The sequence below is a fragment of the Hyla sarda genome, chromosome 5 (genome assembly GCF_029499605.1).
Source record: "Hyla sarda isolate aHylSar1 chromosome 5, aHylSar1.hap1, whole genome shotgun sequence".
Lineage (NCBI taxonomy): Eukaryota > Metazoa > Chordata > Amphibia > Anura > Hylidae > Hyla > Hyla sarda.
The window spans coordinates 74,688,643-74,705,545 of NC_079193.1; the positions used below are offsets into that span (position 1 = coordinate 74,688,643).

General features: G+C 43.0%; 2 protein-coding genes across 5 annotated transcripts in view; one reads left to right on the forward strand and one right to left on the reverse strand.

The window, feature by feature from the left end:
- The window catches only part of DNAH11 (dynein axonemal heavy chain 11), a 324,054-nt gene extending 316,888 nt beyond the window's left edge, over positions 1 to 7,166 (reverse strand). The window contains exon 1 of one of the 3 annotated variants that reach the window (XM_056519699.1): positions 7,076 to 7,166. Coding sequence is in view for 1 of the 3 variants with exons in the window: in XM_056519697.1 (XP_056375672.1) it covers positions 2,285 to 2,316 (32 nt within the window). In the remaining 2 variants the exon portion in view is untranslated. Of the gene's footprint in view, positions 1 to 2,284; positions 2,338 to 4,270; positions 4,495 to 7,075 lie in introns of those variants that run through there. The other 2 variants (XM_056519698.1, XM_056519697.1) reach the window with 2 other exon arrangements.
- The window catches only part of SP4 (Sp4 transcription factor), a 75,055-nt gene that overhangs the window by 1,747 nt on the left and 56,405 nt on the right, over positions 1 to 16,903 (forward strand). The window contains exon 1 of one of the 2 annotated variants that reach the window (XM_056519711.1): positions 7,494 to 7,516. The exons of the other annotated variant lie outside the window; for it this stretch is intronic. The gene's annotated coding sequence lies outside the window, so the exon portion shown is untranslated. Of the gene's footprint in view, positions 1 to 7,493; positions 7,517 to 16,903 lie in introns of those variants that run through there. 2 annotated transcript variants of the gene reach the window in all.

Consider the following 16,903-nt stretch of genomic DNA (forward strand, 5'->3'; position numbering starts at 1 on the left):
AAGGCCACTGGATATGCGAAATTGCTACACATTCCCTGAGTTTTTCCAGCAAGATGGTGACCACCACATTATGGGTGTCAGGTCCGAGCATTCCTAAATGAACAGTTTCCTGGAAAGTGGATTAGTCGTCGTGGGCCAGTTGAACGGCCCCCAAGGTCTCCCGATCTGACCCCCTTAGACTTTTATCTTTGGGGTCAGCTAAAGGCAATTGTCTATGCTGTGAAGATACAAGATGTGCAGCACCTGAAACGACAGATACTGGAAGCCTGTGCTAGCATTTCTCCTGCGGTGTATATAGTAGTATATAGCAGTGTATATGGATACTGGAAGCCTGTGCTAGCATTTCTCCTGCGGTGTATATAGTAGTATATAGCAGTGTATATGGATACTGGAAGCCTGTGCTAGCATTTCTCCTGCGGTGTATATAGTTGTATATAGCAGTGTATATGGATACAGGAAGCCTGTGCTAGCATTTCTCCTGCGGTGTATATAGTTGTATATAGCAGTGTATATGGATACAGGAAGCCTGTGCTAGCATTTCTCCTGCGGTGTTGCTATCAGTGTGTGAAGAGTGGGAGAAGAGGGTTGCATTGACAATCCAACACAATAGGCAGCACATTGAACACATTTTAAAAGTGGTCAGAAACTTAACTGTAAATAACTCATGAAAGGATAAAGTTATGTTAAAACCAAGCACATCATTGTTTTTCTTGTGAAATTCCCAATAAGTTTGATGTGTCACATGACCCTCTTCCTATTGAAAAAACAAAAGTTGGATTCAAAATGGCCAACTTCAAAATGGCCACCATGGTCACCACCCATCTTGAAAAGTTTCCCCCTCACATATACTAATGTGCCACAAACAGGAAGTTAATATCACCAACCATTCCCATTTTATTAAGGTGTATACATATAAATGACCCACCCTGTAGATGCAAACAGAACAAATGCATGGATAGCACAAAAAAAATTGTAAAACCAATCAATCTTACTCATGCGGGATAGCAACCTGAGCCCCGATCCCTAGGATCATTTTGATTTTCCTTTCTCAAGAACTGGAGCACCTATTGAGAAAGGGAAACTGAAACGATCATAGGGGCCGGGGCTCTGGTTACTCTCCCACATGGGTAAGATTGATTCGTTTTACAATGCTTTTTGTGCTATCTACATTTACCCTATACTGCTGCATCTTTTTTATGGGCACCTTGTATGATATGAGATATCTAATGTGCGCCATAAAACCTCTACTTAGGAAAATAATATTTATTGATGAGGATATTTTTGTAATGGCACATGTCTCTCCATACTCTCCAATTGCACTTGTTTTTGGCATAGGTGCTGTGTAGTGATCCTGGGCATTTTACTGCTGTTAGATGTACCTGTTTACAGACATACTACCTCTGCAAATGCTGCTAATATACTGCACTTTTCTTATAGGATAGCCTGTGGTCATCAATCATGATATAGCAACCTCTTTTTGCAAAGCCCTATTTTTTGTATTGGCTGACCATTACAGTACTTCTTCACTTTGCATACTATATGTTTTGTTTATTGTAATTCCAATAAAATATTATTTTTAACTTCATATCAGGTGTTGTTTGAACTCCTTGCTTAATATGTATAAATATTTGACTGTTTGAGTTCCCCTGTGGTATACAGGATTGTATGCATCCCCTTAGGAGTGTCATGGGGACACAAGGGCGACATTAGAACTTGTATATTTACATTTATCCTTTGAATAGAGTATACATTTTATTTAAGTATATAAATTATCTGTACAAAAACATGGAAAAATGCAAAAACAAGGACTTCCTCTGCCTGGTGGAAAAAAAAAGCGGTTCACACTCCTGAGACGACAAACCTTCTTAAAGGAGTATTCCAGAGCAAAATAACTTATCCCCTATCCAAAGGAAAGGGGATAAGTTATAGATCGCGGGGGGTCCGAGCGCTGGGGCCCCCCGGGATCTCCTGGACAGGGCCGCGGCAGTCTGCAGGAAGTGAAGTTTCGTTCCCAGCAGAAAGGCCAGGCAGACACGCCCCCTCCATGTATCTCTATGGGGTACATGGAGGGGGCGTGTCGGCCGCCGTGTCATGCGGGAACGGAACGCCCCCTTTCCAGCATACTGCTGCAGCCCCGTCTAGGAGATCCCCGCGCTCTGAAACACAACAACCCCCCCCCCCCCCCCCCCCCCCGCCTCCGCGATCTATAACTTATAGGGGATAAGTTATTTTGCACTACAGATGTCCTTTAACCATAAGAACTGTTGGGAAGTTTTATCAAAACCTGTCCAGAGGAAAAATTGCTGAGTTGCCCATAGCAACCAATCAGATCACTTCTTTCATTTTTGAAAAGGCCTCTGAAAAACAAAAGAAGCGATCTGATTGGTTGCTATGGGCAACTCAGCAACTTTTCCTCTGGACAGGTTTTGATAAATCTCCCCCTGTGAATTTATGGAACAGTTTATTTGAAGAAATAAACACAGCAAAAACAATTGAGGGCTTCAAAACAGGCTTAGATACATTCTTAGAACAAAATAACATTTGGGGAGATTTATCAAAACCTGTGCAGAGGAAAAGTTGACCAGTTGCCCATAGCAACCTATCTAAGGTCTCTGTAAAATAAAAGAAGCCATCTGATTGTTTGCTTTCTGCAATTGGTTAACTTCTGCTCTGCACAGGTTTTAATACATCTCCCAAATTGTGTGCACATCCATTTATCTATTTATCTTAAGGTCACCTAATGTCTTCCTGAAAAAAAAAATAAAAAAAAAAATAAAAAAAACAGTAACAGTATATGCAATTAGATGAAACAATGGGAAGAAATAAATAAATAAATTAAAAATCCTAAAAACAATACCATCTGCAACATTGGCTAATGCATGGCACAAAACCAATGCCATATATTTATTTACTTAAATATTTTACCCATACTTCCCAATTGGAAGCAATGCCAGTTCATCAACATAATAAATGCACCATACTTAAAGGGGTTATCCAGGAGAAAAACTTTTTTTTATATATATATATCAATTGGCTCCAGAAAGTTAAACAGATTTGTAAATTACTTCAATTAAAAAATCTTAATCCTTTCAGTACTTATGAGCTTCTGAAGTTAAGGTTGTTCTTTTCTGTCTAAGTGCTCTCTGATGACACGTGTCTCGGGAACTGCCCAGTTTAGAAGCAAATCCCTTCTAAACTGGGCGTTTCCCGAGACACGTGTCATCAGAGAGCACTTAGACAGAAAAGAACAACCTTAACTTCAGAAGCTCATAAGTACTGAAAGGATTAAGATTTTTTAATAGAAGTAATTTACAAATCTGTTTAACTTTCTGAAGCCTATTGATATATATAAAAAAAAGTTTTTTCCTGGAATACCCCTTTAAAATGCGGTCACACAGGAAAACCCACAACGCACGTTTCACATCAGCTTGTTGAGCTTATTAAATGGATTAGAGACAGAAATCCGACCGTCTCCGTTAAAGTTGGTGTCCATTTTGTATCGGACCACTTGCCTCAGTTTTTTGGCCCAAATGACAGATGTGAATAAGGCCTTTCAGTTTTAGACTGGAAAGAAATAACCTACGACTTTCCTGCTGTGGAAAAACTACAACACCCATCATGCCCTGACAGCCTGGCGGCTGTCAGGGCATGATGGGAGTTGTAGATTTTCCAACAGTTAGAGAGCACTGCTGTAGGCTCTGTTAGGCTGCGTTCACATCACAATTTCTCCATCCGACTTGACTAAATGATTTTATAACTTAAAATTGTATGAAAATGGTATACAAAGTCGGATCTATTGACCTGCATTAACAAATCGGATCCAGTACACACATTCCATTTGATCCGCATCCGATTTCACACGATTTTTGTTCGGGTCTGAAATTGTTGTCAAAACCAGATTTCAGACCCGAACAAAAATCGTGTGAAATCGGATGCGGATCAAATGGGATGTGTGTACTGGATCCGATTTTTTTAATGGAGATCAATGGATGCGACTTTATATACGATTTCAAGTTATAAAATCGTGTACTCAAGTCGGATGGAGAAATCGCGATGTGAAAGCAGCCTTACCTGTATGGTCAGTCTCCTGTGGAGCAGTCACTGAATACAATGACCCTGAGGCTATAGGTTTTGGATGCACACACCCACCTCGCCCCTATCTAACCTATCTGTAGTATAAACTATATAGTGACCCCCCTACTGTGAGAGTGCTCCATGCACAGCACCGTGTACCCATATAGTGGGCAGGACCCCCAACCCCATGAGTTACCTGCTGCAGGTGTGCTCTCCTCTACTGCGCTGTGTACATGACTCTGTGGCTTCCTCGGCAGCTTCTTATCTGTAATCTCTGCACAACATTCACTATCACTGCTCCTAACGTCCCCAAATAGTGAGGCTTGGCTGTGAGCAGGCGTGCCCGGGATTACTAACTATTGCTGGGCACCAGGGAGCTGCGGCAGCGTCCGGTTTCCCAGGGAAACACATTTGCTGTGACTCACAGAGCAGTAAACATTCCCGCCCTCCTCTGCTGTCGCACATGGCATTTCCTCCTACAGAAGATGCCTCAGAGTACCTCTCAATCACCTCTACTATGCCTACAATCATATACCCTGTTTGTTCTTAGAAAGGCGTTGGAAAGGGAACAAAAGAAAGAAATAAAATTATATATATATATATATATATATATATATATATATATATATACACATACACACACACAAAAGTACTGAAAAACACCTTCCTTATTAAAATGCAGGTGTTTAAGTCAGTCCTATTGCCTCAGACTAAGTTTTCACTAAGTCAGAAGTGGATCCATAAGGGAAGAGAAGTGTAAGTCCTTCCTTTATATGTCCTATTCCTTTTGAATACACTTCTGGCTTTGGCTCAAAAACTGCAGTGGCAGATATCCAAAAACTGCCAGAAAAAAAAAAACAAGTGGAAACTTCGCCTCAGGTGTATAAAATCTAGCTGCCTTTACATCTTTTGTGAATGAATGGGTTGTGTTAAAGGGGTACTCCCCTGGCCTGCATTCGGAAGTAAATGTTCCGAACGCTGTTTTCGTACTGCAGGGGTCGGCCATGCCCCTTGTGACATCACGGCCGTGATGTCACAAGGGGCGTGGCAGACCCCCGCAGCGCAAAAACAGCGTTCGGAACATTTACTTCCAAACGCTGGCCAGTGGAGTACCCCTTTAAGGCTGAGTTCACACTGCAGGTTATCCCTGGTCCTGTTGCAGTCCATGTCATTTTGCATATGCAAATACACGGTCTGCCACGCTATTGTGTATGCCCAAAAAATGGACCTGTTACGGTCATTTGTCTTTAAATATATATGTCAATGGGAAATGGATTATGCTGTATGTCATCCATTTACAACATGCAGTAACATATCCATTTTTCTCTGTGCTTTTTCAAGGTGCTGACGTGTAAACGGAGGAAGCGGCCCCCATTCACTTCTATGGCCAAACAGAGTCATCTAGTGACTCCTTTAGAGATGTATGCGCTATTTCATAAGTCCAACAGCCCCTGTTAGGAGTTCACCTAAAATAGCATATACATCTGGAACTGAATCATTAGTGGTGACGCCATAGAAGTGAATGGGGTCTGCTGCTCCTGTTAACGGTATACATCAGCATTCTGCTTTTTATGGGGCTGCAACAGAATTTCTGAGCCGAATTTTTCTCTGGTCAGAAATTCCACTGTGTGAATGGGCCCTATCTCTACTGACATTGCTGCATAGGGGGTTATTTTTTTTGGTGGTGGTGGATTGCTAAGGCTAGGTTTATTCTGCATTTTAGCAATCTATCAGAGGTATCTGTCAGCATTCCACAAAAATGGGAATGCCAATTTATACTGTAACAGGCAGCAGGCGCTGCCATTTGTGGTGTTCCATGGGGGTGCAATGTGAGGTGTATGGGGCAAATGTTGTAGCCCAGGAGTACATGTTATTAACCCCTAAATGTTCATGACGCCAGGGCGTGGTTTTAACCGAGAACCACCAGAACAGTAGCACCGCTAGTCCTAGTTAGGCAGGGCAAAGAAGAGTCCAATGCCAGGTCAGGGTTAATGGTAGCTTTACTGAGGTAGACAGATGGTACAGTCTTTACAGCTAGGCCAGGATCCCAGAGAGGTGACCAGTAACACAGGGCACCTCGCAGCTTGCTGGGACTTGCAGTGACTTTGATAGACTTTAGCACAGCCACGCTGACTATGATAGACTTGACTTGACTGAAGATAGTGACAGCAGACAGAGATGACTTGACTTACTGACTTGTGGCTGTAATTTAGGCTTGAGGCCTCCAGATGTGCTGGACTGGACTTGACCTCAGCAGAAAGTGTGGTGGAAAAGAGAGATTGTAGTATGGGCTATGCAAGGAGCCCATAGGCTAGCTGCAGGTCATCTGGTCACCTGGTGCTCTCTGGGTAACAAAACATGTGACTTTAACATGTGACAACTATTATGTGGCTAACAACCATGTGACCATATCAAAGGTCCTTTACACATAATATAAAATTATACAGATTTAGGGGTACAATGCAGGCGAGCCCTGGGGACATGCAGGGACTCAAGCGGATAGGACTGTGAGGTGCATATCCCGTCCTGGACATCACACAATTATTTCAAGTGAACACAAAAGAACAGTCTGCTGTGTTGTTAGGTCCGCTTAAACTAGTGTATATGTCTGTGGCAGGTTGGGGGTGTAGGATATAGGTGGTGTAGCTGTGCAGTGATGAAAGGGTGTTAATTTAACCCTTAACTGTCGTGATGCCAGGGTGCGGGTTCCTCTCTGTATATATATCCTACCGCCACCCATCCCAGGAACGATAGGGAGGAATAAAGGATTGTCCACAACCGGAATTTTGGTAAACTGAACATAACTTTACTGCAGATTTTATGCAGGTTAAACGTAGTAACAGTCTTTACAGAGGGCCGGACTTTTAGGCTCCTCACAGGTATGGGTGGGACCTTTTAGTGAATAAGCTTTGATGCTTGATTACGCTGTTCCACTGAATTTAAGGGTTTAATTTAGGTTCAGTAGTCACGTAGGATTAGGACTGAGTTAGATTGAACTCACGGTTTTGTATTCGGCCGAAGTTAGCAGGCTCCAGGCCTAGATTTGTCTTGAAAGTATTCACGGAGCTTCTCTCTCTCTGCTAGTCCGGAACCCAAGAGATTGGAGAACAGCGCCCTTATATGGCAAGGGGCAGGCTCAAAGCTTATTGGACCCCCAAACCTGTCAGTCCTATTACAAAGCATTGTGGTACATCACATGACACGATCACCTGACCTGGAAGGTCCTTAACCTTAGCAGAATAATATATTTATTAAGGTCCTGGAAGGAATATTTACACTATACAATATACGAAATATACATAAAATTTAAGAAGGAAGAGGCGACTAGGGGTTATCCCACTAAGAGACTCCTATCAGGGCGGAGGAACTCTGACTTTGGGGACTTACTACACAAGGTACAGTACATGTACAGTACCGGGACACCACACATCCTGAACTACCGGTAAGTCACCAGGTAACTCAGTTCGGACCATTGAAATCATTGGGGCTGAGTGCTCACATGGGATGTAATGGGATGCCAACCTTTATTGTAATGGAGAGCAGCAAGTGCCATTCATTTCAGTGGCCCGAACAGAGTCACTAGGTAACGCATGTGCTATTTTAAGCGACTCAAAAGCGGGGTCTTCTGCAGTGTCTGGTCCTCTTGAAAGAGCACATATGTCCCAAACAGAGTGATTAGGTTACTCAGTTTTGGCCTTTGAAATTAATGCTGCTTGCTGCTCTCCGTTGCAGTATATGTCGACATCCAATTTTCAGTGGAATGCCAATGAATACCGCTGATGAACTGCTAAAATGGAATATGAGGTGGATGCAAGTGGTTAATGGGGTGGTGATAAAGAGGAGATAGGATGGACTGGGGACTTACCTGGGCTTTTGCTGTGGTTATTTTGTGACGGAAGATAGTAACGGGAGAAATAGTTAATGAACTATTTCTCCCGTTACTATCTTCCATCACAAAATAACGCCCGTTGTCACTCCAAAGTATATACTGCACCCATACATAACAGCGGTCCTCACTCAGAAGAGCGCAGAAGTTGATGCTGTTTCATTTTTATGTTTTTAATCAGATATGATGTAAATTGACCAATATGTTAGCATACTAGCTGAGCAGAACCAGACAGCATTACAAATTATATGTAAGTAAAACTTTTGGACCCTGCCTAGTTGGAAACAATATTAGAATAGTGTTACAAGGCTTTCTTGGTGTCCCTATATTGGTCAACTTCAGTCACTGAGGGGATTGCTAACCATCCAGATGCAACATATTTATTTAATTTATTTTACCTAGGAGTGCCATATTGTGCTCAGTTAAACCATGTTAACGGATAAAAAAAAAAACCTTACTGTGTTTTAACTGCTAAAATACCTGTCACTGGGGCATGTGACCACCACAGGTGCACAGACACAGCAGAAGCACAGATTACGCCATAGAGGAGTATGGAAGTAGCAGCCAATCATTGAAGGTTCAGAGCTCAGAAGGAGCTTATAAGCACAGCCTATAGAAAGGATGTTAACAGAACTTTCCATCTAGTGGCCAGTGGTAAAAATGACATTTACTAATCTTTTCCCGACAGTCTATTGTCGGTTTCTTTGCGACTTTGTTGGCGCACGGTGTCTGCGCCATGGCGTGCATAGTGAGTGCCATGACGCAGACAACGTGTGACTGTACACAACATACATCCCCGACCAGCCCGAAATTTTTCACTCATGTATCCAAAAAAGGGGCATGTTCCTGACAATTTCTAAAAACCCCACCAATTTATAAAAATAAATAAATAAATAAATAAAACTAATTGGGTTTTCAAATTCTAAAACCCACAACATGAAACCAGGTCAGAAATGTTTTTGCTTTTTTTTTTTTTTATTATTATTATTAATAATAATTTAAAAGGATTATTATATTTTCTTTTGTCTAATATAAACTAAACTTATGTTAATTTGATGTTACAGAGGGGGAGGGCTTGTCCTATTAATGTAAAAAAATATTTTTTTTTTTTTAAGATTTTTTATCTGGTTTTCTACACATTTGTAATGCAACTTCAATCAGTGGTATTGCTATTGTGTTTTGTTATCCACTGCATTAGCACCCCACCTCTAGACGTGCACCCCCTCTTTTTTTTTTGGTGAGGTATTTGAATCACTTTGGACAATATTTGTGCAAGAAAGATTAGGCATATCTTCCTGTGGAAAGTGGGTTTCTAAAAATAGGCGAAAAGCATCCAATATTTCTTCTCTTTTTTACATTTTTTGGTGGTACTAAGGTACTGCTTATCTCTTTGCCAGCTCTGGAGCTTCTGATTGGATTTTTCCCGCTCGGGTTGGTAAATGACGCCATGCGCCTGAAAATAAGCCGTGCGACACAACTCTGTGCCACATTAGTAAATAAGAAGGGAAAGAGGAGTCTGGAATTATAAGAACCAGAAGAAGCAGGACCCAACTCAATAGTAAATAAGCCCCAGTATATTTGTATGTGGGAACTCTGTTCTTTTGTTTTAGCTTGTCTGCAGGAAAACAAATGTGCTGTACTACAGTCATGTGAGAAAATACAGATGTGCTGTAGTACAGTCATGTGAGAAAATACAGATGTGCTGTAGTACAGCTGTCAGGATCCGGACTGGTATGCAGCGAGAACACTGGTGGTGGATCCTCTGTGTCAGTGGGGTGATGGCGTGGGCCGTACCAGGGGAACGGAGTCTGAGGGGTTACTGGTTTTCACCAGAGCCTGCCGCAAAGCAGGATGGACTTGCAGCGGCAGGTAACCCCCAGGTCGTTCCACCCGATAGCGACTCAACCCCAACTGACAGCTGAGACAGGCGCGGTACACAGGGACAAGGCAAGAGCAAGGTCGGACGTAGCAGAAGGTCAGGGCAGGCAGCAAGAGTCGTAGTCAGGGGCAACAGCAGAAGGTCTGGGTACACAGACTTGGGAACACACTAAACGTTTTCACAGGGTACAAGGCAACAAGATCCGGGGAGGACCGGAAGGGGTTTTTTATACACATAGAGCAGGTGTGGTACTGATTGGGCCAGGCACCAATTAATGGTGCACTGGCCCTTTAAATTTCAGAGAGCTGGCACGCGCGCCCTAGAGAGCGGGGCCGCGCGTGCCGGGACAGAACAGCAAGAGGACGGGGCAGGTGAGAAGATTGGGATGCGACCCGCGGGCGCGTCCTGCTACACGGATCGCATCCCCGCCGGTGATACCAGTGCAGCGCTCCCGGTCAGCGGGTCTGACCGGGGCGCTGCACAGAGAAGAACGCCGCGAGCGCTCCGGGAAGGAGCAGGGACCCGGAGCGCTCGGCGTAACAACAGCCATGTGACGGAATAGAGATGTGCTGTACTACAGCCATGTGACGGAATAGAGATGTGCTGTACTACAGCCATGTGACGGAATAGACATGTGCTGTACTACAGCCATGTGACGGAATAGAGATGTGCTGTACTACAGCCATGTGACGGAATAGAGATGTGCTGTACTACAGCCATGTGACGGAATAGAGATGTGCTGTACTACAGCCATGTGACGGAATAGACATGTGCTGTACTACAGCCATGTGACGGAATAGACATGTGCTGTACTACAGCCATGTGACGGAATAGAGATGTGCTGTACTACAGCCATGTGACAGAATAGAGATGTGCTGTACTACAGCCATGTGACGGAATAGAGATGTGCTGTACTACAGCCATGTGACGGAATACAGATGTGCTGTACTACAGCCATGTGACGGAATAGAGATGTGCTGTACTACAGCCATGTGACGGAATAGAGATCTGCTGTACTACAGCCATGTGACGGAATAGACATGTGCTGTACTACAGCCATGTGACGGAATAGAGATGTGCTGTACTACAGCCATGTGACGGAATAGAGATCTGCTGTACTACAGCCATGTGACAGAATAGAGATGTGCTGTACTACAGCCATGTGACGGAATAGAGATCTGCTGTACTACAGCCATGTGACAGAATAGAGATGTGCTGTACTACAGCCATGTGACAGAATAGAGATGTGCTGTACTACAGCCATGTGACGGAATAGAGATGTGCTGTACTACAGTCATGTGAGAGAATAGAGATGTGCTGTACTACAGCCATGTGAGAGAATACAGATGTGCTGTACTACAGCCATGTGACGGAATAGAGATGTGCTGTACTACAGTCATGTGAGAGAATAGAGATGTGCTGTACTACAGCCATGTGAGAGAATACAGATGTGCTGTACTACAGCCATGTGACGGAATAGAGATGTGCTGTACTACAGCCATGTGACGGAATAGAGATGTGCTGTACTACAGTCATGTGAGAGAATACAGATGTGCTGTACTACAGCCATGTGAGAGAATACAGATGTGCTGTACTACAGCCATGTGACAGAATACAGATGTGCTGTAGTACAGCCATGTGAGAGAATACAGATGTGCTGTAGTACAGCCATGTGACAGAATACAGATGTGCTGTAGTACAGCCATGTGACAGAATACAGATGTGCTGTACTACAGTTGTGGTAGCCTGGGGGATGTAGGTTATGGGGAATGTAGCTGTGCGGGTATTAAAGGGTGTTTGCTAACCCTTGCTATTCGTGATGCCAGGGTGAGGGCTCCTCAATAAAGCTTTTCCTACCGCCGCCCTTCCCAGGAACGATAGGGAGGTAGGTGATCATAAGTTTGAGGTAGTGAGTAATAATTGTCCACAACCGGAAAGCTTCTGTAAACAGCGGTAACTTTACTGAAGATTTTCTGTACGCTTCATTAACATAACAGTCTCTCATCAATACAACAGCTTCCTTTAGGAGATTAAAAAATATATACAGAAAGTGTATACTAGTCCTCAAGGGATTACAAAGAGTAAAAGAAGAAAAAGAAGGGAAGGTGTAGGATGTGATGTATAGTGTAAATATAGAAGAAGTGTAGATATACAATCAGAATGATGTGTAAAAATAATTCTGTACTCATTAGGGGATAGTAGGCGTGCTCAAACTAAATTCATGTAATGGCACAAATAATACAGTAAAAATTGATTAACAATAATAGTATCAATCTGCATAGAAATTCCACCCACACCTGCACAAGGGGCATACATGAATGGATATATATGCATACAGATTAGTAGGGAATAACAATAAAAAAAATATGAAAAATTACGGCAGATAAACTAAACAAATAAAAATAAAAACCTGAGAATAGATATATTAAAACTATAATAAAAAATGTATTACATATAAATAATCATGGATACCTGGGCAGGGCCCTTGCTCCAGGTATACCACAGAAAAAAATGAATAAAAAGATAGCTCAAATGATGATGGAAAGCATAAGACTAAAATTAATAGTCCATCTTAATACTTGCAATATACTGAAGAAAAATGGATACAAAATTGCTCTATGTTTTGTTCTTGAAGAGGAGAGATGTAGCAAATATTAGTTTATGAAGCAAATATTAGTTTATAGTTTGTAGCGAGGAGGGTGACTGCAAACTTCCACAGAGTGTTGCCAATCATTAGATGGTACCTACCGTGCACTGAGGTTATAAAATATATGACAAAGGAGGATAGTACCTTGTTTTCAGATGCCGTTACAATATTACCGTAGATAGATGCAGTTTGTCCCCTTCAGAGTGGCGTGCTCCGTAGGATATAGGGATCGTTGCTGGCACGGTCCTGCGCCCGGCCTATTTACGGTGCTGGATGACAGGACGCAAGCAGTGGCAATAGCACGGCACAGCGTCCGGCCCTTGAGTGATGAATGGTGTTCGCAATGTAAAAGATAGTGGCACTTGTGGTCCCCGCGTCTCTGTGATCAATCGTGACGGGTGCTTGCAGTCCTCTATAAAATAGCTAGAAGAATAGCGCGTAAAAATAGTTCGGCATGAAAACGAAACCTTCCAAAATTAGCAAAATTGCGGTTTTCTTTTTAATTTCACATTTTATGGTAAAGTGAGTGATGGCATTCCAACGCACAGCTGGTCTCACAAAATACAAGCCCTCATACTAGTCTGCTCGCTGGTGGATTCGTGGTGGATGGCTTGCCGTACCTTACTTCCCCACTGCCACGATCACAATGAAGTCTTTCTGCCAGTGTTGGCCGCTCTGTTGTCTCTTGCGTGCGAGAGTTAGTGCACAGTGAGTGCGGAATACTTCGTTAGATGAGGTACACTGCGGACTGCACCGCTTACCTGGTTATGATTGCGGACTACACCGCTTACCTGGTTATGATTGCGGACTGCACCGCTTACCTGGTTATGATTGCGGACTGCACCGCTTGGCAACTGTTAGATTGTGGACTGCGCCGCTCAAGTGTGATGGGCAGCAGGAGATAGAGGATGGGACAGCTGTAAATAGCGTCCTCGTGCAGCACTGACGGGAGATCGGCAATTCACACGGAAAATTTGAAAAAAAAATGCTAAGAAGGTGGTAACAAATGTATTGATTATATTAGCAGCAAATAGTCTATAATAATTCAATGTCTGGGCGATTTTCAGGAGCACCTTAAGGTCCTTTCTTCAGCAGTGAAAAGATATATCTTTATTCCTGAAAAAAAAATTATTTTTTTAAAATTACTTTAGAACATTTCTTTCTCTTAAAACTCTCAGATGACCCCTTAAATACCTGCTTGAAGCAATGCTTGCCACTCTTGTGGAAGAATAGCCATTGTTGTTATGGTAACGACTGGATACATAAGTGGAGCGAATGGGCAACAGTCGATTGCTGAAACTTATACAGCAGCCTGAACAATTACAGATAAATGCAACATTAAAACTCAAAAAAGAAAAAGATATCTACCCGTGCAGGGTAACTATTATCTACATAACAACACATATTTTAGGGCTTCTGTTCATGCTTTGTGAGGTGCTGAGAAAATGTGTGCTGTTCATGAGAGGGTTAAAATAAATTAAAAAAAAAAAGTACAGTATGTGGCATTCACAGTGGGGTTTGGCAGTGGTGCTGGAGGGTGCTATGGAGACCACCAATAGATTTCTTATTCTTTCTTCTCGCTCACACTCGCTGTGGTTTTTGAACTTATATGGCTCTCTGATGGGTAAATTACTGATGGCTGAATAGATATATGAAAAGTCAGTAGGAATAATCAGGGGTCACGTCCTGGGGGGGAAAAAAGTGTGGGAACTCACCCAAGATTTCCACTTAAAGGGGTACTCTGCCCCTAGACATCTTATCCCCTATCCAAAGGATAGGGGATAAGATGTCTGATTGCAGTGGTCCCGCCGCTGGGGACCCCCGCATTCTCCCCGCTGCACCCGGCATATGTTTAGAGCGTTGGGTGCAGCACCGGAGGCTCGTGACGGTACGGCCACAGCCCCTCAATGCAAGTCTATGGCCGTCATGCCCCCCTCCCATAGACTTGCATTGAGTGGGCATGGCCGTGATGTCCCAAGCCTCTGCCCCCCTTCGCCAGTCACTCGGCACGGAACGAAGTTCACTCCATGCACCGGATGTCTGGGGTGCCACAGCCGAGATCGCGGGGGTCCCCAGCGGCGGGACCTCCGCGATCAGACATCCTATCCCCACGATCAGACATCCTAAGATGTCTAGGGGCGGAGTACCCCTTTAAGGGCTGGTCCTGCAGGACTCCTGCTAATGGGAACTGCGTTCCTGCTGTGGAAAAAGTGCAGGAACTCAGTTCCATGAGTTCCTGCAGGACTTGAGCCCTGGGAATAATGCTAATAAAGTGGAATGATTGGGGAGATACCCATTTCATTCCCGAGTTCCTCTGCAACACCAGTAGTTGTGCACTAGTGAGGAGATTTATCAAAACCCGTGTAGAGGAAGAGTGGTGCAGTTACCCATAGCAACCAGTCTGATCTGTTCTTTCATTTTTCAGAGGCCCTTGTACAAATGAAAGAAGCGATCTTCCTCTACACATTTTAGTGAATCTCCCCTTAGGTCCTGACTCCATCCAGTGTTAGTGCATGCTAATGGACTCTTTGGTGGAGATTTATCATTCCCTTTCTGACATTTTGGGCATAATTTGGCGCAAAATGTTTGCTCAAAAATTCACTGGGTTATAATGTGAGTGAACAGGAATCCTACAAGGGGTCACTAATTAAAATACTTCCTGTAGGTCCAGAGATATGTCCCTCAGAAGATCCTTTGCTATATTCTGTGAATTGCGCACTAGAGGCGGGGCCCCTCGCCGGCTCAATTAACCTATTCATGGTCCTTGTGACATGAAGTCGCTGGGCACGAGTGCTCTTCTCTTTGCATAGCCTACTGAGTACTCACGTGACCAGGGACTCCACATCACTAGGATGTAGAGTCACAGACCATGAATATGTAAATTGAGCAAGCGGGGCCTACCTTTACAACGCAATTTAAGGAATATAGCAGAGGATCATCTGGGATACATATCTCTGGACCTAAGGAATGTACTTTAGTTAGTGACCCCTCGTTGGACTCCAGTTAACCCACACTATATAGGGTTTTGTGTGGGTGAACAGGCTGACCCTTTGCCTTTAAAGGGGTAGTGCAGTGAAAAATAAATTTTCCCCTATCCAAAGAATAGGGGATAAGTTATAGATCACGAGGGGGTCCGACCGCTGGGCCCCCCCGCGATCTCCTGAAGCACCCGTTCCGACCCCCGCATGAAGCCGTGGCCAGCCACCGCTCCATGCAAGGGTTGTCATTGCATTACTCCTAGAGGTACTATGGTGGAAAACTTTTTTATTTTTTTTATTTTTTATTTTTTTAAATCAACTGGTGCCAGAAAGTTAAACAGATTTGTAAATTACTTCTATTAAAAAATCTTAATCCTTCCAGTACTTATTAGCTGCTGAATACTACAGAGGAAATTCTTTTCTTTTTGGAACACAGAGCTCTCTGCTGGCATCACGAGCACAGGGTTGTCTGTCCATTTTAAGAACTGTCCTGAGTAGTAGAAAAAATCCCCATAGAAAACATATGCTGTTCTGGACAGTTCCTAAAATGGACAGAGATGTCAGCAGAGAGCACTGTGCTCGTGATGTCAGCAGACAGCTCTGTGTTCCAAAAATAAAAGAATTTCCTCTGTAGTATTCATCAGTTAATAAGTACTGGAAAGATTAAGATTTTTTAATAGAAGTAATTTACAAATCTGATTAACTTTCTGAAACCAGTTGATTTAAAAATAAATAAATAAATAAATAAAAAAAGGTTTTCCACTGGAGTACCCTTTTATCGTTTTTAATGGTACAGTTTTTGGCATACATATAATATATTGAAAAACTTTTTTTTTTTGGGTTGGAAGTGGGAAAAATACAGCTGTGCTGTTCTGGTATGAGTTTTAAATGACAAATTTTTCTGCAGGTCAATATGGTTATCACTGCAAATGCTCTAAGTCCTATCCAAGTGCAACAAAAGATATATCAGTGACATAAAACGTCTGTCCCACATAGTATAGAATATCATATTAGATATAGTTGCTGTCAGTCTCCTTGTAAGAGGTTTGAGCTCTAACACACAGGAAAGCAGTATGCGGCTGCATCTCATAGGATACACAAAATAATCTGCACACAGAAGAAACAGACAGGCCCTCATTTACTTAGAAAATCGGGTTGTAAGTCTATGTTACTTTCTTACCCGACTGCTTTTTTCCCCTGGTAATTATTATTATGTCGAATCCTGTTTGTCGCATGTGCGTCTTTTTGGCTTGGTTTCCAACTCCTCTGAGTTGTCGGGAAAAAATCCACCACAATTGAACAAATTCGGGTTGGAAACCTTTATAAATACGTTGGAAAGCTCAGAAATCTCGGGTTACGCCCCTTTTTGGGTTTGGGAGAATCCACATCGGTCAGTCGGTAAAAAATTTCGCATTGAGTCGCAGACTGGCGCACGATGT